Source organism: Anabrus simplex, chromosome 1 (assembly GCF_040414725.1).
Source record: "Anabrus simplex isolate iqAnaSimp1 chromosome 1, ASM4041472v1, whole genome shotgun sequence".
Lineage (NCBI taxonomy): Eukaryota > Metazoa > Arthropoda > Insecta > Orthoptera > Tettigoniidae > Anabrus > Anabrus simplex.
The window spans coordinates 600,423,539-600,447,054 of record NC_090265.1 but is presented as its reverse complement, the minus strand read 5'-3'; the positions used below and the strand labels follow the sequence as shown (position 1 = coordinate 600,447,054).

The 23,516-nt window shown below is 37.2% G+C and overlaps 1 protein-coding gene across 1 annotated transcript in view; it reads right to left on the bottom strand.

The window, feature by feature from the left end:
- Positions 1-23,516, bottom strand: part of wcd (U3 small nucleolar RNA-associated protein 18 homolog wicked) — a 102,955-nt gene that overhangs the window by 37,363 nt on the left and 42,076 nt on the right. Inside the window, exon 7 of the mRNA XM_067135639.2 lies at positions 6,700-6,868. Within this exon, the coding sequence (XP_066991740.2) occupies positions 6,700-6,868 (169 nt within the window). The remainder of the gene's footprint in view (positions 1-6,699; positions 6,869-23,516) is intronic.

Genomic DNA, 23,516 nt, shown 5'->3' with positions numbered 1-23,516 from the left:
CATTTATGGATATCTACAGGTGTGGCGGTAATGTGTTTTATTACCATAATGTTGAATTTTGCATGTTCGTTGTCTCCATATTTTTTTTAATTAACACATAGCATGTTCTGTTTGGTGTCTCCGAAAATCATAAATGTAGTTAGTGGGGACGTAAAATCAATTACATTTTTATTATTTAGGTACGTTGGCCAGTAAAACAACCGTTATGATTGGATTGCTTTTATGCGTTTTAAACTTACTTCTCCCCAAAGATTACGTAGGTTATACTGGCCCGAGTTTGAGATATTAAATGATCACTTTGTTAATGATCTCACGTGCTATATCAATAGCAACAACCATGAATATTTCTTAACTAAAGTGAACTCCTTTCCTCATCCCGAGGTAGTGCAGTCCCCAATGGAGGGGAGCTGCATGTACCATTTTTACCGCGTATCAACCTTCCTACCATTCTTAAATCTCTGGCAGTACAGTACGGGGAATTGAACTCAGGCTCCCGAGAACGGCAGTTAATTGTGCTAACCATGACGTTGGCAGACATTCTTAGCTACAAAAAACATATAGCATGACTGATGCGTGCTTTAATTGCACAGGTCGGACACGAAACTATTCACCTGTTTGTACGACGTCATCACAGCAGCAGTAGGCCTACCCTATGGAGGCAACATTTCTTAACCACGAAACACAGATGTACCGCGTGACTTTGACACGTTTTCATTGCGCAGTTCGTAAGGACATAACTATTCACAAATTTGTGTGATGTCATCGGAGCTGCAGTAAAGCTTGCACTTGCTCCGGAGCGAAATCATTGTTCTTCTCTGACAAATTATGTTGGGGGGGGTTGTCCTGTACACAGGATTAATTTTTTTCATTTTCTTTGTCCCAAAAAGCCAGGGGGTGGGGGTGGGGGGTGTAAAAGCCGTCTCCACTGATTAACATTTAACAACATGTAAAATGTTAACTGGTTACACCATCAACATGTTAAATGTTAAGTGTTAAATACTGTTTCATTTAACATTGTGTCCACACTTTATAAACATGTTAAACTTGACTTCCTTTGTTTATATACAGGTAGTTCATCATATCAATTTGTGGTAATACATTTAGATGGTGTCTTTTAGTATTTTCAAACAAGGACAATGGACTCAGATGAAGAGGATTTGGCCTTTGTTATTGCCACTATTGCTTCTTGTTATGATTTAGAAATGCAGTTTTATTAGGCACATTTCACCCCCTCATCCTGCTCATTGCTTCAAAAGCAAACTACCGAGCTCGATAGCTGCAGTGAGGCCAGTATCCAGTATTCGGGAGATAGTGGGTTCGAACCCCACTGTCGGCAGCCCTGAAGATGGTTTTCCGTGGTTTCCCATTTTCATACCAGGCAAATGCTGGGGCTGTACCTTAATTAAGGCTACGGGCGCTTCCTTCCCACTCCTAACCCTTTCTTGTCCCATCGTCACCATAAGACCTATCTATGTCGGTGCAACGTTAAGCAACTTGTTAAAAAAAATTTAAAAAGAAAAAAAAAGCACTTTGAAGTATAAACTTTGTCCGCTCCCGCCCCGAACTTTTCTGAACTTTTTGTAATTCTCGACTGTACTGGGAGCGGAAGGACGCTAGGTTTCTTCGATGCACTCGCGGGAACAATTATAGATAATTCAGGGTTCCCGAAAACTGTCGGCTTTCTTCGCTTTATCTCTGTATTCCTTTGATGAGACATCCCATAAACATTGCCTTTCTATTATATCATTAATTAAGTCCAAAGTAATTTCCTTGCTCCACTCCATTTCCTGACTATAAATTTTAGTATAGTGCAGAGGAGAAAGACACACGTGCGCATACTGTATTTGTAGCTTATAACAAAGAGAACGAGTGTTGCGGAGTGTTGTAACTATAATCCTACTTCACGAGAAGCATGTCGTTTGGGTCGTTTAGGCTATCTGTTGGCATGGAAACAGCACAGAAGTTGCCGAAGCTGTGCCGACATCTCACGAACAACGAATTGACTTGACATGTTTTCCACTTGGAATGGAAAACACACCAACATGTTAAAAGTATTAACCTCAACACTCTGAGTTAACATGCAAAGTCAATTGGAAGACACAAACACAATATACATATCAAGTGTAACATGTTAAATTTAACATGTTGGTGTTAATGTTAATCAGTGGAGACCGGTCATAATACACAAGGGGTGTCTAATACACAAGTAAATACGGTAAGTACAGAATATGTGGAAACCTTTTAGCTCTTGTTTTACATTATTTTACATTACTTTTTGAAATGTCTGCCTCCGTAGCGTAACGGTTAGATTTATTAGCTGCCGTCCTCGGGGGCCCGGGTTCGATTCCCGGTACTGTCAGAAATTTAAGACAGGCAGGAGGGCTGGTATGTGGTTGAAATGGTACATGCAGCTCACCTCCAATGGGGGTGTGTCTGAAAATAGCTGCGCCACCTCGGGATGAGGACATTACTTTGTGAAATTATTTCAAGTGAAATGTTTGTACCAAAGCCAGTATACTAAAGGAATGAAGAATGGATAAGTCAATCTTCAATGGCATGAATGCAAAATTTGAGGGAATTATCTGCATTGGTTTTTATTTAACACATGTTTCTGTGTGACAGGTACGCTCAAACTATGGGCGAGCATATTAAATCTGATTCCACAGTCAACAACGTGGCCATTTATTGTGACTTGAGTGGGTAAATGTAATATACTATGCCGAACAACTACCAAAGGTGTTCCTTGAAAGATGGGTTTACCTGCGTCTCTACTTGGCAATAAAAAAGAATCCTTATCTATTAAATGCACAATACGTTCTCACTTATTCAAATGCAGTTATGTAACACAACTAAATCACATTTTAAAAATGGAAGCACATGAAGTTTATGTGTTAACGGATCAAAATGGTGTCCACACATCGGGCGGAGTTTTGGGTTTACTGGATGTATTTTAATGTTGTGGGACAGAGGTTATGTATAGTTTGAATGAGTATTACTGAAACTGGAATGCTGACATTTTTTCGTGGTTAAATGTTTTATCAGCTAGAGTAATACATACAAATTTGGTCACAGTAGCCACTGATTTGAAAAACCAATACACTCCAACGAATGTGCAAATTCTTATAAATATCTTCTAGTTGCTAGTCAAAGTTTTCGAACAAGAGGTTAGGGAAGTTCTTTGGCTGTAACTCTGAATATAGCAAGAGAAGTTATATAAACAACTACAAAATCCAATATAAAACATCTCTCCGTGACTTTAAGAAACACAAATACTACAAAATACCACATTTCACAATAAAGGTTGTTAAAAAAGGCAATATAAAAACCATTTCAATCCTTAAAACAACATGAGAATCTTGAAACATGAATAAAAAGTTGGAGCTCAGGCAACTGTAGTAATTGGTCACTTCACAGCCTTCTATACATAAGTATACTAGCTATAGAAAAATTACATACACATTTCAGCAGTTGGAAGACTAAGCTAGTTGATAAGGAAACCTACAATTATTTAGTAATATGCTCACTGCATTTTAATCACTACAATAATGTAAATTCTGTCACTAAGTAAATGGAGCTGTACCAATCTCTGACATCTGATTATTTTGGCCACAGTAATGGTCCACTGAACGACTCACAATTATTTAACTGAGCAGGCATTTCTTTTCATACACACCGGGCGAGTTAGCTGTGCGGTTAGGAGCGTGCAGCTGTGAGCTCGCATCCGGGAGATAGTGGGTTCAAACCCCACTGTCGGCAGCCCTGAAGATGGTTTTCCGTGGTTTCCCATTTTCACACTAGGCAAATGCTGGGGCTGTACGTTAATTAAGGCCACGACCACTTCCTTCCCATTCCCAGGCCTTTCCTGTCCCATCATCGCCATAAGACCTATCTGTGTCGGTGCGGCGTAAAGCAAAATAGCAAATAGCTCTTTTCACACAGACAATACATTTCTTCCACCATAATCAAACAAAATATATAGATTTTGACACTGTTTCATCTAATTTAATTTTAACCTATTAATTGAAGAGTGAATCTCAAAATCCAAACACGAAAGAGGAAAACACTTCAATAAGGCCAATTGGACAACCATAAAAGAGCATAACTTTTACCAATGAAACGTAACTTTGTATCCTGAATCCTACTTTAACCACTTACAGTGCGTCTGGCAAGAAGAGACTCTTTCTGCCCTCTTTTCAAACAGTTGCCACGTAATGGGTCAGGGGAAGGGAAAAGAACTCATAGTTCCAAAATTTGGTAAATGTTGGCATGGCTTGGATGCCACCAGATTGTGTATGTTAGCACAGTTTTATTCATTAATTCTCAATGCCCAACCATAAATGGCCTTAAACTTCAGGCAGGATGTCTTTCTACTAACAAAACACACTACAAGGTTCATGTAGCTGATATCTGGAATGTCCTAAGCACTTAATTAGGTAGAAGTGAAAATTTCTAAGCATTTAAGTAAAGAAATTGATCCATCTGAGTGTCCCTCATTTATATCCATTACTTTCAGCCAACATTTCCAGACTAAAATTCTGCTCACATGCAGCTGGGCTGGTTTAGAACTACAATAGACTCCTGCTAATCCGAACTATGAGGGGGGATCACATATAAACAGGATTTTATTTTTTATTTCAATTCATTTATTGAAAAACCAAGGCAATTACAAATTATTTTTCCACATAGTTTCCTGCTTTGGAAATGCATTTGTCCCAGCATATGGGCAGCCTTTTGATGCCCTCATCGTAAAAAGAACAGGGTAGTGTCACCAGCCAGTTGTGCACGAAGTCTTCCACACTCTCACCATCTTCAAATCGTTGCCCTCTTACAGCTTCTTTAAGCAGTCTGAACAAATGGAATCGCAGGGCAATAAGTCAGGGCTGTAAGGAGGATAATGAAGTATAGTTCAGTGCATTTCCTGTAGCTTGGGGACAGTTAGAGCTGCAGGATGGGGCCGCGCATTGTTGTGGAGGAGGACGAACTGTCGAATCTGTTGGTCTCATCTTTTGCGGTGATATGCAGCCCTTGCCTTGTTCAACAGCTCACAGTAGTAAGCAGTATGGATTGCGTGTCACACATGCAAAAAATCAAACAGCAAAATGCCTCGCCAATCGAAAAAAAAACTGTTGCAAGAACCTTGCCAGTTGACAGTCAAGTCTTGGCTTTCACTAGTGCTGCCTCCCCTTTCCTCCTTACTGGCTTGTTTGGATTTGGGAGTGTAGTGGTGGACCCATGTTTCATCGCAGGTGATGATCTGACTCAAAAATGCATCACCTTCTTCCACAAACCTTGCCTGACAGACCTCCAAAAATCTCAATTTCAGATTTTTGGTCAAAAACTCATCTGCAACACACTTTCCGGAACTGTAGGTCATTTGTGATGATTGCTTGATGGCTCCCGTGACCGAATCTGACTTGTTCTGCAATTTCTGACACTCTCGCTCATCGATAGTCGTCATTAATGTCTTTAACCACACAAATGTTTTCATCTGTAATGCTGGTCCGAGGCCGGCGATCGTGTTGCTGATTTTCACACGTTCTCATCCTCCGTTGAACTATTTTTATGCCAGGCAAACACACACATCCTTGATAACGTTTGATCACCAAACTGTGCAGTCAATCTCTGGTAAATTTCCGCCACTGTAACTCCTTCACGAGTTTTATAATTATGCATTGCGCAGTGGAGGGGTGCACCTGTTGCTCCGACATCGTAAACGTTACTGACGAAATGACGGGAAATATCTAACAGCACGCTCTCCCCACTCCTAACAGTCCCGCCTAAGCATAGCAGAAGCATGGGACCAGCCCTACCAACGGTTGATGTTCAGGAACCAAAATCCTGTTTATATTTGATCGACCTTCGTAATTGCGATTGGGGTCCGTTAGGATTGGCAAATTTTCAGATTATCAGAATTTTCATCCAATATCCAACATTGCGCCACAGCTAAGAAGATTGGTGTGTAATAACCAAATTGGAATTACTGACTTCGAAAGAGATGATTAGTAACTGTTATTTGCTTTTAAAATATTAATTTCTGTGTATCCAAACACTATTAAACCCAATTAACTTTATTACATTATTTCACTTTCATTTCTTCCTCAAAATACTCACAACACACAGTGCATTATTATTTTATAATGATTTCAAACCTGAATATAAAAAATAATTTTTGTTCACAAGTGCTATTTTCATTTCATTCTAAATTCAGTACTTTAAAAACTCTAGTTCAGATTAACCGAGTTTTTGGATTATTGGGGTTTGGATTAGCAGTTCTCTTGTGTAAAATGTGCTTTCATGAAGGGAATATAAAGTGGGACTAGCGTATAACAAAGAAGAACTGAAACATAACATCTGTACAAGACTGGTAAAATTCCTTGATAAGAGCTTTCAGAATGTTTAGGAGCTTTGAGCTCTGATTATGAGAATTAGGACACCATTTCAAGTATCTTTTGTGAAGAAAAATTTGCTGCTTTTTGATAGTACGATCACACTGAGGGCAAGTCTGTACAAAAAAAGCCATTTGCTGTATTACCTAGATGGAGAGCTTGCTAGAGAGGTCCATGTTGTTGGTTAACATGGCAAAATGACAGAAAATATTACAATTGTAATATGAACTCATCTTTTCAGCTTAGCACGCAGAAGAACATAAAACTTATACTTAAATAAAATATCGGGTGATAGAGCAATATACCCTCTTACCGCCATGAGAGAACATTTTTGAGCCATCTGCATTAAAGCATACGGTGGAGACTTCCCCATTCATCTTTAATGAACCAACACATTCATTACTACGAGCAGTAAGGAGATAAATGTTCCCAAATCTGCCACATACTGCTATGAGCCGTCCATCAGGTGACATTTCAAAATTCTATAAAATGAATACAAAGCAGTATATTAGAAAATTTCCAGAATTCAACATGATTCACAAGTGAAAGAAGTAGTATTCTACAACTAGCACAAACTTATTTTGTATTTTCCTCAATTTGAGGTAGGATGGATGCAAGTTCCATGTTAAATTAGGACTTCTATACACTTCTGTGTTAAGCTTTCTGTTTAATAACCATAAAAAATTCAGCCACAGGGACACTACCTGGTTCTGTCTTGTAAGATGCAATAGATATCATTTGCAAGAAAAACTGATACAGTGAACCCTGGATTCAACAAAAACCTGTCCTTAAGGAATACACAAAATATCATCATTTTCTTGGTCATCTGGAAAAAAAAAAAAAAAAAAAAAAAAAAAAAAAAAAAAAAAAAAAAAAAAAAAAAAAAAAAAAAAAAAACACAAGGAAACTGTTTGGGTTGGTCCAGACAGATTTCAATGGAACTTGGGTGAAGTGATACATTAGCATATCCTAAATTTAAAGTTAATAATCATTTTGGCTTAAAATCAATGGCAGTATTACAAATAACTGCTGAAAAATATCAGGGCAACTCAGAGCAGTTAGCTGATGGCAATGATGTGTATGAACTGTAGAAATATACCAGTAGTTCTATTTTACACAGACTTTACACAGAAAATGAGAATTTGACAACATGAACATAATTTCATGCTCTACAAAAATACTTTACTAATACGATATATAAAAAAAAAAAATATATATATATTTTCTAGTGGCTTTACGTCGCACCGACACGGATAGGTCTTATGGCGAAGATAGGATAGGAAAGGGCTAGGAGTTGGAAGGAAACAGCCGTGGCCTTAAGGTACAGCCCCAGCATTTGCTTGGTGTGAAACCATGAAAAACCATCTTCAGGGCTGCTGACAGTGTGATTCAAACCCACTATCTCCCGGATGCAAGCTCACAGCCGTGCGCCCCTAACCGCACGGCCAACTCGCCCGATATATCAAAATGTTAGGGTATTAATACTTCTGTATCATTCAAAATGGAAACAAAAATATTATGTAATATATAGTGTTAGGAAGATTATGACCTAAGGAAGTACAAAATATGCAAGCAAATATGCCCAAAAACTAGCTAAATATTATGACCTAAAAGAAGGTAAAATATGTCTTAAGCATTTTTGGGATAGGTAACAAGTATTAAAATATTACTAAAATTAAACACGCCAAAAGTTATTAGCGATAATACAGCAGAGATATTTGAATATGAGAATTAACAGAGCTACAGTAGGTACCGGTACATTAAAACTTCATACATTCCTTCAGTATCACAGCCCTGAGGTATAGTTCTCATTCTGTTTTCCTAAAAAACGAAACTCAAAAAACTAAGAAACAAAATGTAAGCATACTTTTTGTACCTTTCGGAGCACGTTCGTACAGAATTGCATTGCAAACTATCACCCTCATTATCCATATCGATGTGACATACAACCGAAATAAATAAATCAATGATTCCACCTAATTGATACAATTTATTTGCCCTAGACAAACTAAAAAATGTAGAACATATTTCATCTAATGACTAGACATCATTAGTTACATCACGTTTAGGTGTAATATTTACAAGAAGTAAGGACATATTCATTTCTTCTTAATCCTAAAAATACATTTTTAAAAACTTTAAAATAAATAACATAGCTCAAACTAAAGGAATGTGTTGTGGAAAGAGGCAGGGGAGGGGGGAGTGGGAATGGGTGAACTATCACATTTCGGGTTAAAGATTTTTTTTTAACAGTTAAAATGGCTTATAACTCCAAGCTGAGAGCTTGCAGAGGACATGTGTTTGTGATGAGTGTTTTTCAAATCTTTACTTGTCTTACAACGAATTTCATGCTTGCTTCATTTTATCTATATTCATGGCTTGCCTTAACTTTGATTTTGACTGATTATGGTCTCTGGTAAGATTGAAACTAGTTTCAACAAATATATGTAACTTTTTTTAAGGTTACAACAAACAGTACTGAATAGGTCGAAACCTTTAGCTTTTGTTTTATTATCTTGAAAAGTTAGCCGTATAATCGATCTTAAAACGTTACTCCCCGTTGCGTCTCCCTATCCAAGGTGAGTAGCATGACGCGCAGAAGGCACTGTCAGCTAACGGTGATGTATTGGATATTGTGAATAGAAGAGTTATGAGAGTCAAAAACTTCCGATTTTGAAGAATTATTTTGTGTCAGTGGTGATAGTAACATGACAAATCCGAGAAAAGTGACAGCAAATCAGAAAATTCTGATGGTGATAGTGATGTCTCCAATATTGAAGTGCCGGGTGCTAAAAGCACTACCCTTTCTTATCGACTGATTTTCTGGCATATTGAAACTGATTGGGGTTTGATCTGAATATCCTATTTGGAGAAGCTAATATTTGTTCACTTTCTGCTTCCCAATCATGAAGCAATGAAAATCTACAACATTTTGGTTGATCATTTGGCATTCTTTGGTATGATGTTTTTCATCGAAGAGAAGGTCCTTTTCTCTTCATAAAATGAATCATCCAGCCTCACCTAATCTTAAAATCCAAAAAGCGGCACATCCATTGTTGTGTAATGTAATCACATACTTCTACAGATCCTTATGTACTTGAGGAAATTTTACTTTTTTCTGGGCCATGAAATGTGTTGCGAAACTCACCGGTTGCTTTATTGTGGTGCCGGTATTAGAATCCTACGTGCAGCGCGGCTTGTATCCTGTTCTCACCGGCAGAGCGGGCCAGATGACCAGCTGACACTCCACGTCACCGCTCGAGACCCTATATAAGCGAGTGGGCCGGGGGAGAAGGAATCAGTCGTGCAACGGCTAGCTATACCTTACTTCATAAGTGCAGAGGATGCTCTGTATAAGCAGCTTACTGAACAGGTGGACTAAAGCTAGCTCATGAGATTTCTACCTCTACACACGCTGACATCTCTCCAAACTTTACATTCTCAAATCTTCAGCTCTTGAATGAATCCTTCGATTATGCAACATTTCTCCCTCCGCAAGTCTTCATTTAGTTTTGTACTGGCAACATGTAAATATTGTATATATCTCAAGCGTTGTAGTAATCTGTTTATGTGACAAACCGTTCGTTCTATGAAAAGACATTATTCAGCAGAAGCTGGACTTTGAGTTAAATGTGCAAATGGCACATATTTCACAATACTAATCACTGCAATTCTCCTATTAATAAAATTTTGTTTTGTGTGTGTGAAATAACTCTCTTAATACACAACATGCTTGAACTGCAGTTTTTTTGTTTTCACCGGTTTTTCAGCTTAGAGTTCAGATGTTGTGATGCTGTTTTCCCTGCCCTTCTGCATGGTTTCAAAGGCTCAACGCTCAGCTTTTTGCTGGAGAGGCGGACTGCAGCGTTCAAAGTGTATTTGTACAGAAGAATGTTTCAAATATCCTGAGTAGAAAGGAAAACCAATTATGAGGTTAAGTAAGGAAAAAGAGCTTCTAACAACCATCAAGGAGCAGAAGCTCAGGTACATCGGGCATATCATGAGAGGTGAACGATATGAACTACTCTAATTCATCAAGGCGAAAAACTGAAGGACAAAGATCTGTGGGAAGACAGAGGAATTCCTGGCTCGAAGACTTGTGCCGCTGGTATGGACAAACTTCTATGGAAATCTTTCAAGCCACTGTTCCACAAGTAATCACAATCAATAGGACAGTCTCTTCGTAGGGAGATGGCATCTTAAGCAGAAGAAGACGAAATAGCACATGTTGTACTTGGACACTGTATACTAGTGGTCTGCTGCCTATTCCTATGTATTTCAGTGCAACTGATCAACACAAGTTTATATGATGCAATATTACTTGAATACTTGCTCACAGTGTTTAAACCATGTTTAGATCACAGACCATGTGTGTACCTGAAACACTCATAAAATAAAAAAATTTAAGTTTCCAGAAGGAAACCATAATTTAGTTTCATCGATTGCAAATATTAAAAACACTTAAGCTCTTTAGGTCTTTACAATTGTGAAATTACCAGCGGTTTGCCCCAGTGTAGCAATGGGCTCATCAGTTGGATTGCTACACATTTCCAAGAGCCTGGCAGCTAATGTGCCAATGAGACACCACTACAAGCCTCCTATGTAGGACAATGCAATGATGGTGCACTAGGAGAAGCACGTGCTTTCACTTGTATTGGTGTCTCAACGGTGCATTAGCCGTCAGCGTCTTGGAAAGGTGTAGCAATCCAAATGATGAGCCCATTGCTACACTGGGGCGAAACACTGGTAATTTCATGACTGAAAAGGCCTAAGGAGGTTAAATGTTTTTACTCATAAAATATGTTTGTGCCAGACTGTGTTACCAGTCAGGTCTGTGCCAATTCATTCACTGAACTAGTGCAGTAGCACTTCCAAATCGGTGACAACAGGAAGTTGTGCGGTATTTAGAATGCCAGGTTTCACCATATGAAGGATACTACTTGACATCTTTGTTTCAAAACTCATCCACAACAGCGTCATGAATCATTGAAAAAGTGGGTGTGTCAAATACACTAACATTTCTTTCCCCTCACTTCGAACAAAAAAATTTGGCATTGGCTCTTTTGTATCACCTTCGAAAAATCACATCCCAAACACACAATTTTCACTCGCAAAGGGGTTCCACTGGTGGTTTACAAATCTAGCCTGTTGGAGTAAGGTCATGCACACTTTCCGCCATCTAGATGATATTTAATACATGAAGGCTTATTTGTAACATGAAAACATCTACGAATATTTATTTATCTGGCATGTCTACTTGCGTATTGAAATTTTATCTATCATTATCGCCCATTGTTTGGAACTGCTGTCTGATTGTGGAATCTACCATGCATATGTAATTTAAAAACTGTATCTCAAATTATTATGTCTTTGCTGGACCCTTCTGATTCACTCGATTGTCGATCGATAGTGGCGCGCTTGCGCAGTGAGAACTTTGAATGATGGGAGCTGTCTCGCTTCCGCCTCCTCTTGTGAGCGAGGAACCAGTTAGTTGTGTGGCATCGTCCAAACATGGCTGCGAATGCCCATGTCTGTAAGAAGACATCTTAGAGTGTGTGGAAAATGCAGCGGGACACTCCTGGTTGATCTGAGAGGAAGCTAGGGCTAGACCCTTTGTTCTTTTTTGTATATATTTGTGAGCTCCAACCTATATTTAACTTAGTGTAGGAAGAAAACTTTGTTTGTGTGTTAACCATTTATCGGCATGGCAGTTATACAAGTAATGTAAGTTCCAATATTGGATACCCCACACAAGTACTGGAAATTATAACTAATTCTGGTGATCTTGTACGGCCATGGATTAAAAGTGAGTGATCTTATCGTGGATTTGACCTACATTGTAACACACCCTTTTGGTAACGTCGGTTGACTAATTAAAAACTGTAAACGTGTAAACAAAAGTTTCCTGTATCGGTTATGGACTAAATTCATAAAAGCAATGTAACTAAATTACGTGGGAATTTGGAATTGCTAGTTATGCATCTAAGAGGTTGTATTTTGTGTGATTTGTTGAAACTTATTGTCTTGTCGTTCGTGCTTGATTGTCAACTCATTCTTCGCAATTATTATTATTATTATTATTATTATTTAATTTTGATGTGTATTTTCCTTCCTAATTTTCTTCGTTGTTTGGATTTGCCTTCTAACTGTGTTGCTATTGGTTTGCTGGCTGACTATTTGTACGAGATCGTTATTTGCATTGTTCGGGACTTTATTAAATGACACCTCATGTATGCATCTTAGCGTTATCCAAAGCCCCCTCCATTCTAAATTATCTAAGCTGTTGGCACACTGTTTAACAAATGGTAAATGTAATTTCGTACTATCACCCATGGGAGTAAAAATTATTTTTAATATTATTATTATGATTTCTAATAAGGTCGAGTCTGTGAAAAATTGAAATTTGCTGGTCGACATTTAATTTAATATATGTCACTCTCTTTACGTTTTCTTGTCACATACTACCCATTGTTTGGGGTCCTTGCATTTGTTTATTATTACATAATGTGTCATCTCATCTTATCTGATGGACACGTTTTAATTTTGGTGGCTTTGATGACTATTATGGGATGTTGGCTTGGCGTCGGTAACGACTAGCTTCTGTTGTGTGCTTCCGTGTTCTGTTATTATGTGTGGAACGTTTATATTATTTTTTCCCTTGATATACTTGATTTAGTTGGGATAGCTTTCTGCCATAATTTTATGGCAATTTAATCTTTAATATTTGTATAATATTTATTCAGGGTTGGAGCCACAAACTTCTTTGTATGTGTGTCCTTGTGTGTGACTTGTAATTATTTGTGTAGGAAGTGTAGTAAATTTCAATTTTAAATAGTGTTAGTAGTTGCGGGCCCATATACTAATTATCTAGAGCTTATCGTTCAAATATATATATAATATATTGGTTGTAACCGATTTTTCTTTTAATATTTTAATCTTTCTACACCTTAAGTAAACATTATTTACAATATTATTTAACAATATGAGTTTTAAGTCTTCCAATATGTGATTATTTGAAGAAGCCTATGTTGATATCAGCTTCATTTATCCCAATTTAAAATTCATGATGAAATGGATGGTGTTATGCATCACTTGACCAAGCGCCAAAAGTAGATTTTGAGATATTGACACAAATGCAAAATCCTTTGTATTAATTCATATTTCCTGTTAAAAATGAGGTATTATATACCAAAATGAAGATAAAAACATAAATTTTCTTCTTAATGTATTCAATTTAGCGATATTTGAAGTGTATCGTCGTAATATGAGATAATGGTGCTTGGTCACTTGATGCTTTATTGCGCTTACATTAGTTTTTGTTTTGCATCACTTGACCAACAAATAAAATTGTCATTTAGTGATCGATTTGACTTTTAAAAATTCAGTGCAGTGTAAAATATGGTACTTGTTAACTAATTTTATTGTTTATTTAAGTACAGGATTAAATTATACATAACAGCATACAACATGACAGAAAAAACATGAATTTTAGAATATACAGTAGTATAGATATTACACTGCTAGATCATAGTATTAAGGCATCATAAACACTCAGTTTCTCCAAGTGTAATATAATGCAGGATTTTAAGAATTTTTGAGTTCAAAATCCATATTTCCAGAATGAAATCCATCTATATCATCATCTATTCCAGGATCGCTGAACAAGCCCTTATAGAAAGACATAGCATCATTGAGAATTTAGCCCTGTGAGAGAGCGCAGGCCGTTCAGTTTCGCTTCTGAAACTTGTTTACCATTTGGCCATAAGAGTGAGCAGACCATGCAGACCATTTTGAAGCCGTGATCAACTGAAGATTTCTTAATGCTCACTTCAACAGTGTGTTCTGCATCAAAATGCATTTTGAAGAAAATGCTAAAGTTTTATCTTTCTTCAACTCTATTTCTCTCACATGCAGCCGGTTTATCTTCTCACTGTTTGTGTCTGTCCTAATGTTTACAATGTGCCTCTCCAGATGAACTGTACTATGAAAATACGGTCCGGTCATTCTGTGCACCACAAGCAGGTTCTTCTTTCGGCACATCTTCATTACATTTATGTAGTCTTCGGTGGTATAGAGGCGCTGCTGAAATTTGAAAGCACGTTCTACATCTCCAAAGTCACTGTCGTTAGGGAGGAAGCTATGGCATGGAAATATTTGTGTAATCTTTTCAATGGTAGGGTGTTGTTCCAAAATTGTTTTCAGAAGTAGAACAATCCTTATATTACGATTCTTGCCTTCGCAATAATCTGACCACAGTATGACTTCTTTGGCTTTGTGCACGTTTTCCATGAGATGCTTGTACAAGCAGGATCCAACCTCCTGAGCCCCACGTCCTGCTTTTCCTTCCAACCAGACAAAACGATGACCTTTATTATCTTTCCCACTATGAATCCCTAAGTTATATACCCACAACTGGCACTGTAAAAAACCACATTTGTGGGAATACGGAACAATGGCAGTGTTTTTTCAAGGTCAAAACAAAACGTTTCCAGTTTTTCATCCAACTTCGATTTTTCCATATCGAAGGATTTTAGGTTCTGGGCGTATGTCACAGGGAAGAAAATCTGTGCGGGAATCTTCTACGCGGGAATCTACATTTAGCATCACACGACCAAGCGACTGCCAGCTTGTCGTGTGGTCATTTGATGCGTAATTCAGACTAAGAAATGGTGATTGGTCACTTGATGCAAAACTTCAATTTAATGATTGAGAGGTTGGCGTTTGGTCAAAATTCATTTCCCGCGAAATTATATTGAGAATAAAAGTCAGAACAATAACCTATGTGCAGTTTACACCTTTAGCTACCAGATGGTGCAATAATCTAAAAAAATCAATTTTGGCGCTTGGTCAATTGATGCATAACACCATCCACATATTGTTCCACATTTTAGTTTTCTGTGTGTTTTAGTTTTTAAAATACTGTATATATATATATATATATATATATATATATTTAACTGTACATAAATATTATAAAATTTAATATTTAATTTATTAAGTAAAATTCTTTAATTTAATTTTAATCTTGCTTCTTATTTTGTAGCTAGTAATATTGACCTGGCAACCTTTCAAGCGCTAATTTTAAGATCCAGCCCTTTATCCTCCATATTTTGGGCCCTCCACGTGTTGTATTTGTGCTACTGCCCTCATGGTAAGTAATGTGTTTTATCTTCATTTTGCCTTTTATGTATTTGCATTGTATTTTGTGCTACTGCCCTCATGGTAAGTAATGTGTTTTATCTTCATTTTGCCTTTTATGTATTTGCATTGTTATGTCTGTGTTCATCTTAATGGGGTTGCATTATTAATAGGCTATCGTGAGATTTGAAATTATCTGTTCGCGGTGAACTCGCACCATATTTCATTGTCAATGTGTGTATGTTTTTTCATGTTAAATAACGAAAGAATGGAGACAAAAAATCAACATGGAAAAGATAACAGTGTAGAAAATACGGAACACTCTTTTAGGAGTGGAGTACTGAGTACTCTTTTCTTCTTTCTAAAAAAAAAAAAGGCATAACAAAAGAGTCCTGTTAATCCAAACCCCATTAATCCAAAAGTCCGGTTAATCCGAACTGAAGTATTCAATTTTTTAAAAAAAATTCTCCTAATGGAAATGAAAGAACATATTGTAGAATGAAGATTTACTTGCATTTTATTAATCATATTTTACTAGAATAACTTAATGTAAACATAATTACACATCATAAACCATCAACACTGGTCGTTTATCTTTAAAAAGTCTGTTAGTTTCTTTTGCCGTATTGATTGGAACCCACTCGAAGATGCAGTGTTAAACCAGCATCTCATAAACATCACATCAGTGGGTGTAGCAGCGGAGTGTTGCTCGATGTAGCGTACAGCAAGGTCTAGGGCGGCCGTGGCATCTGAATATGACACAAGTTGCTCACTGTGGTCCTCTTCGTTGTCACTCTGTTCCTCATCAACTCCAGATTCTTTCTCCCCCATAGCTACAATTTCTTGGTCTGTTTATAATTGATGATATTCGGTTTCCATCCCTGCTAATGTCATTTTCATTGTCGTTTTCTCCTCTACGGGTTCTTAACTACCCTACTGTAATTATATACAGTATTTTATTAATGTAACTGCTAAAGAATGGACATTTCAAATTACAGTATGTACTGTACTGTATTGTAGAAACTATTTTCCTCAGACTGTTGAGGCGCTGGTCTTCTGACCCCAACTTGGCAGGTTTGATCCTAGCTCAGTCTGGTGGTATTTGAAGGTGCTCAAATACATCAGCCTCGTGTAATTAGATTTACTGGCACGTAAAGGAACTCCTGAGGGAGAAAATCCCGGCACCTAAGCATCTCCGGAAACCGTAAAAGTAGTTAGCGGGACGTAAAAACAATAACATTATTATTAGAAAATGTTTTCTGTTTAATCCGAAAATTTTGTAATCTGAACAGACTCTGGTCCCAATTAGTTCGGATTAACGAGACTCTACTGCATTATGAAAGGAATAAATATTTTCACTTACCCTTTTCATGTCTAACAGCTACAAATTTACAATGTGAGGCTTTTTTAAAAGATACAAATAGTAGTAGTTTAAAGGGCAACACAACAGAATTTTAGATTCTGTGGATTTACTAAAAATGAGATAAAAGCATAACAGAAATACAAAGAAAATTGAGTTAGATAGATAGCTCTTTGTAAGTTACATGTCATTTTTAAATGCCCTGTATTCTAAATACCAAAAATATTTCAAAGCTACCCATTTTCTTAAAAATCCGTACCATCTGAAACTAACTTTGATTACATTTACCTCAAATGCATTCCAATATTTGAGTAATTATATTGTAATTGTAACATTTTATGGCCAACAAAGGACCACTCCAGTCAATTACACAAACAAAATGTAGCTTTCCTATGCTTTCAACATTTCTTCATCCTCTCAGATGCCAACAACCTTTCTTCAGTTGAGAACACCACATTCTGTTCTTGAGATCATTTAGTGATATTCAAAGTTCATTAACATCATTCTTAATTTCTGCGATCCATTTAATCCTGGTATTGATATTCCATAATTTTTCTATTAATTTTAGTTTCCGCTATTCTAATAAGATGTTAAAAAAACGAGATGTGCTTCTCTCTAATTGTGCACAATACTGCTTTGATTTCCTGTGTTATTTGAAGCTATCCTCCAATGGCCATTAACTTGATACTGTTTATTTATACATGTTCTAATTACTCAGTACAACAGTGAATTGCTCTCAGACACAAAATATATCAATTACCATGTTTCCAGACATGCTGATCATGAAAATAACATTAGTTTTATCGTATCAACTAACATTGCTGAGATATTTGTATTGCACCCTATAGAGGGACTGTTACTTTCTTCACGAGCGTAAGGCACTATTGTCTCCCTGTCTGGGCAACTTTTTTATTATACCTCTCGGTTTTATTACTCTAAAAGAATGTTACCTATTCTATTAATATGAAAGAAACATATGATAGAATAGAAACAATTCTTAAGGTTCTTTACTGCACTGCACATTTTGTGAATTAGTACTTTCACTGAATATTACTACTCAACACAGTTCATAGAATTTACAAGTTCCACAGTTCATAACAAAAGAAATAAAGAAAGAATAAATGAAATGATTGTCGTTCGATGCACTTGTCGACGTAACTCAAGTTAATAGAATATCACAGTTCATAATGAAAGAAGAAGATTAACACAGTTCAACACAAATGAAATGACTGTCATTCCATGCACTGTCCTAGTGCACCAAGCCTACTTAGCAAGCACAGTTCAAAAACCTCTAGTCTATTGACACCAAGCAACAGTCTCATGAAAATACATTGTTATTAAAGCACAGATTTTACTAAATAAATTGTCACTAAGGCACAGTCTTGTGAACCTAAATTCTGTAATTAAAGCACAGTTTTCAAAATAACTTCTGTCACTAAGGCACAGTCTTGTTGCGAAAGACTGACATGAATCACATGGTCTTGCTTGTAACTGAACTATCACTTCCCTGAATATGAACTATATACAACACTGGTGGCAGATTTGGCAAGTTTTTAACACCTTTTTCCTAATGCTACACTTTCTCTTGATGACCACCCTCTAATTTCATAATGATTATGCTTATCTCGACTGTCTCACTCACACAGAAAACAACATTTTGTGAATCCTGACTGCATTCCTGTTAGCATACCTATCACTTTTAGATCGGTCAGTAACTTACTAGCAGTGCTGAAAACATGTTCAGTGAAACAACCAAAAAAAAAAAAAAAAAAAAAAAAAAATTAAAAATAAAACATCTTACCCTGGACATAATGTTGACCTTTTAGAAGTATGAATATTTGATGAAACCAGTAAGCTAGTGACCGACAAACCTTCTTAAACAACAAAAGGGACTAATCACCTCGCAGCCAACATAAGGGAGTTCAACCTGATTTGATTCTGCTTATTCACATTAAAAGATTAGTTGAATTTCCCACTTGGAGCTCATGATAACAGATTGCCAACTCTTATTGAAAAAAACTGTTCCTAATTATAAGCATTCAAATGCCACCGTGTGAAGATTGTCATGATCTCAAACATAGTAACTCACTGCAACATTTCCATTTCACACACCTCATATGTATCTCAGCAATTTTATAGTTACCACTTGTTTTTAATAGACACAATCTAGTCTTACTCACCGGTTTAAAATTGTTAAAATTACTGTAGTTTTTATTAATGTAATATTAGACCTTATGGAACATTTTATATTATATGAACTGCGTACTGGGCCCTGACCTATCTTTGGTTTAAGTCCTGATGATGCTTACTAAGTATAAGTGAAACATGTCCTAGTTCTAACATCTGTATAACGGTTATACCCTAAATATAAGGATTGTTATATATTGGAAAGATGGTTTAATTTAAGTTGTACCTTCTATATAACAAAATCTTATACGATAATATTAAAATAGTGTATTTGTGTTAAGAAGGAGCAATTTCGATTCCTGCCTGAAAGCCCAGCGACTATAGTGCCCCGAGGGAAGTAATGAAAACATGTTCAGCAATACAATCGAAAAAAAATAAATTAAAATAAACATCTAACCCTGGACAAAATGTTTACAAGTATGAATATTTGATGAAACTTGTTTAGTCTTCAAATAGAGCTGTCAAAATGCACTCTGTCTCCTTCCAATTGTTGTGGCCACACTCTGCTTTACGATTTCCAAGGATTCTCTAAACAATACCACCCGAATGCGATGCTAATATGGTCCCTTATGAAAGTTCACGCTGATCACTTTTCCAGTACAGTATTTGCTCTAATTATCGCAATGACAAGATGTTTACGCCAAGATCCATTGGTAGGCTGCAGCCGTCCTTTCATGAGATACAGTTTCTTGATTTAGCGTTGATGGGACTGAAATTTCTGGACAGATGATCCGGGAAATCCTTCTGTCAAGGAACAGATAATACAGGATTTTTACAACGTTATTTAATTCGAATCCTCGCAGGACCATGTAATATGAATGAATAATCCGGGAACGGATAATTGAGGTTCCGCTGCATTTCGTTTCTTGTCATATGTCGTAACTCCAATATTTGAGTGGAATCATTCTGGTTTCCCAGTACGAAAAAAATTCAAAGTGACTCAATCTACTAGGAAAGTGACAGTGTTCTGGGACATGTTTTGTGTGTTATTGGCAGACTCTGCTGAACATGGGACCACTGTAAATGCTGCAGCCTACATTAAAACTTTGGTTTTTCATTTAGATTATAATTTCACCTAAATACTTAAATCTATCAACAATTTTGATTTCAGTGTTCATCAATATTAATAGGGAACATGCATGATCCGGGGTTTTAATTAAAAATATGCTAATCTGATTCAAAATTTCATGCAGAATTCAAAAATGTGATCAGAATGTACAAATAATAACTCCAAACGTGATAAAAATCTACGAAAATGTCACGTCACGCAAGCACGCGATCTCATTGGTCTGACGTCATCGTACAGGTTGACTGAATTAGCAGACGAAATAACACAGCGTGCTGTGAGAAGCAGGATACACTTCGCGTGTTTCTACTTTACGTTAGTGTCTAGTATGGTTAAATTCGAGGTCTATACATTGGATAATAATCTGAGTGGTATATTTTAGACTTAAAATGAATCCTGCGCAGACAGTGAGGCAGAAAACTTATAAATGGTGTAGAGTTCCGATGTGCAATAGCACATCGCATACCATACCAAACAAATTGTTTATAAATGTTCCAAAGACGCTAAAACTAGGAAGAAATGGATTTTGGCGAGCCGGAGAAATGCTGGTGATATATCGGAAAAGTTTACAGTTTATATATATATATATTTTTTTTTAATATTTTAACGTAAGATGAATTTGTTTGAATTTTCAAATCACTTTTCCATGTCAGCTGTTCTAGTGGTAAAACTTTAAATTGTAATGTATAATGCTTTATTTAAATGCTTCAATTACGTCTTGGACACGAGGCTGACGTATTTGAGCACCTTCAACTACCACCGGACTGAACCAAGTTGGGGTCAGAAGGCCAGCACCTCAACAGTCTGAACCACTCAGCCCGACTTGTGAAGATATATTTATCTTTATCATGTTTAACTTTTTCCCTCCACAAAGATATTTAATTCTCTTTCATGGGCCCTGGAAGTGGGTAGGCCAGTTGTCCCATTTTTTGGGAATGATAGATTATAGCCCTATAGTACTATGATCTTTCTTTCTTTCTTTCCTTCTTTCTTTCTTTCTTTCTTTCTTAATCAGTTTATCCTTCAGGGTTGGTTTTCTCTCGGACTCAGCGAGGGATTTCACCTCTACCACTTCAAGGGCAGTGTCCTGAAACGTTGAGACTTTGAGTATGGTGATGAAACTGGTGAGGAGGGCCATTACCTCGCCCAGGCGGCCTCACCTGTTATGCTCAACAGGGGCCTTGTTGGAGGATGGGAGGATCGGAAGGGATAGACAAGGAAGAGGGAAGGAAACGGCCGTGGCCTTAGGTGCCTGGAGGAGAAGTAGGAAAATACGAAAAACCACTTCGAGGATGGCTGAGGTGGGATTCGAAACCCTTCTACTCAGTTGACCTCCCGAGGCTGAGTAGACCCCGTTCCAGTCCTCGTACTATTTGTTTTCAACTTTCATGGCAGAGCCGGGAATCGAAACCGGGCCTCCGGGAGTGGCACACATTAACCACTACACCACAGAAGCGGACTAGTACTATAATGCTACCTATATGTTTATGTTAGTGCTGAAATCCGATTTCTTACTTTACTAATGCTGAAAGCCCGAAAATGTAATGTTATTCTTTAATAGGGGAATCAGTCTAGAAGGAAATGTTGAAAGTGATGTGATCTCTATCCAGGTTCGTTGTTATCCTAATACTATGGGTTACAGTACATTCCACGTATATAAAAGACGCCACTTACAAACTTGCTTGTTATCCGCGAATTTCGGCGGCCACAAAAGTCACATTTTTCAAGAATGATGACATCTACACAGGGTAGATTTTCTGACTGTGCTGTTTCGAACCTTTCTTCTGTCATTTCGAAGTTACTCGCGATCATGAATAATAAACAATCGGCTTTTAGCAACGGCTGATGCACAACGGCTGGTAGAGCTCCATGCGGTACTGGATCGTGACGTCACAGCGCGCCGCTTACGTCAGAGGCCGTTTCACTCGCCTTGCGGAAAGGCACTATTAAACATTTTTTTAATGGTAGAAAACAAGGCAACATACCACAATGTAATACGTTTACGTACTATTTCATTGGTGTACTTTTCAAAAAAAATATTTTTGAAAATTATGCATGTTCCCAATTTAATTCAACTGGTGGATCTGTTAACACGATTTCAGGTTTTTAAAAAGAAAAGAAATTCTAAGACCTATTATCAGTGCTATTTCCTGCAGAGGTCTGATTTGATGCTCAGTTTCCTGCATATTGTTGCATAATAATTCGAGGTTATCAGTAGGGGACAGATTTCTATGACAAGTCATATTTTTTCCCTTAAGATTATATCCTATAGTCTTGTATTTTCAACACGTTTCCAAGCATGATAATCAAAATTAAACAGGTTTTATCAGGCATATAAATGCATATTTAGGCTTTCTTAAGTTTTATGGCATATTTTGAACAAAATATCATTATAATGGCACATTTTGATAATTTTCATTTGAATTTCGTTTTATAAAAATCAGAACAAGCACTAGAAATTATTTTTCAGGATAGACTGGAATATACTACTGAAGAACCATTCTAAAGTAGTGTATGGAATGTTTCTAACAGGTAGGAGCTATTGTTTGCTAGCTGGGTCAATTCCTGGAAACCGGACTATTGTTTACATGGAAGCAGAGGTAATTCTGCAGTTATTTGTCATTGTTCTTATCTCTCTCCTTCGCCCTTCCCTCTTCCACCTTCAACACACTGAATGACCTTGGTCATTAGGGAGCTTCAGTCATTCAGTTCCTTTCAATATGCCTAACACTAAAGTCTCAATTTGTGTGAAGTAACGAAGTTTTGTTCGCGAGTTCGGTGAAAACATATTCAGTACGGATGGAGTGATATTATTCTGTAAATTATGTGAGGTAAAAGTTACTGCCAAAAAACGCTTCTCTGTGCAACAACACTGTAATCCTGTAAAACATAAGAATTGTGTAACTAGATATTCTGCACTAAAAAAAAAAGGCAACGTCTGCTATTCGAAACCCCGACATCAAGTTCACAGTGTTCACAATTTTCACAAGATTTCTGCAAGATGATGTTTTCATCTAATATTCCTTTAAAGAAACTTAACAGCCGAAGCTTCAGACAGTATCTTGAAAAATGTACAAAGCATCCTGCTCCCAACGAATCTACTCTCAGGAAGGACTATCTGACCCCTTGTTATGAAGAGATGTTGGATGTAATAAGGCGTGGCGTGGGAGACAGTAAGATATGGGTTTCAATAGATGAGACCACAGATGTGGATGGAAAATATGTAGCAAATGTGATCGTTGGCATGCTGAAGGAAGACCGGCATGGACATACGTTCCTCCTGACGTGAAGTGCTAGAGAAGACAAGCCATTCCAGCATTGCAGTTCTCTTCGACAATTCAATGAATCTGTTGTGGCCAAACGGGGCAAAGAGAGAGCA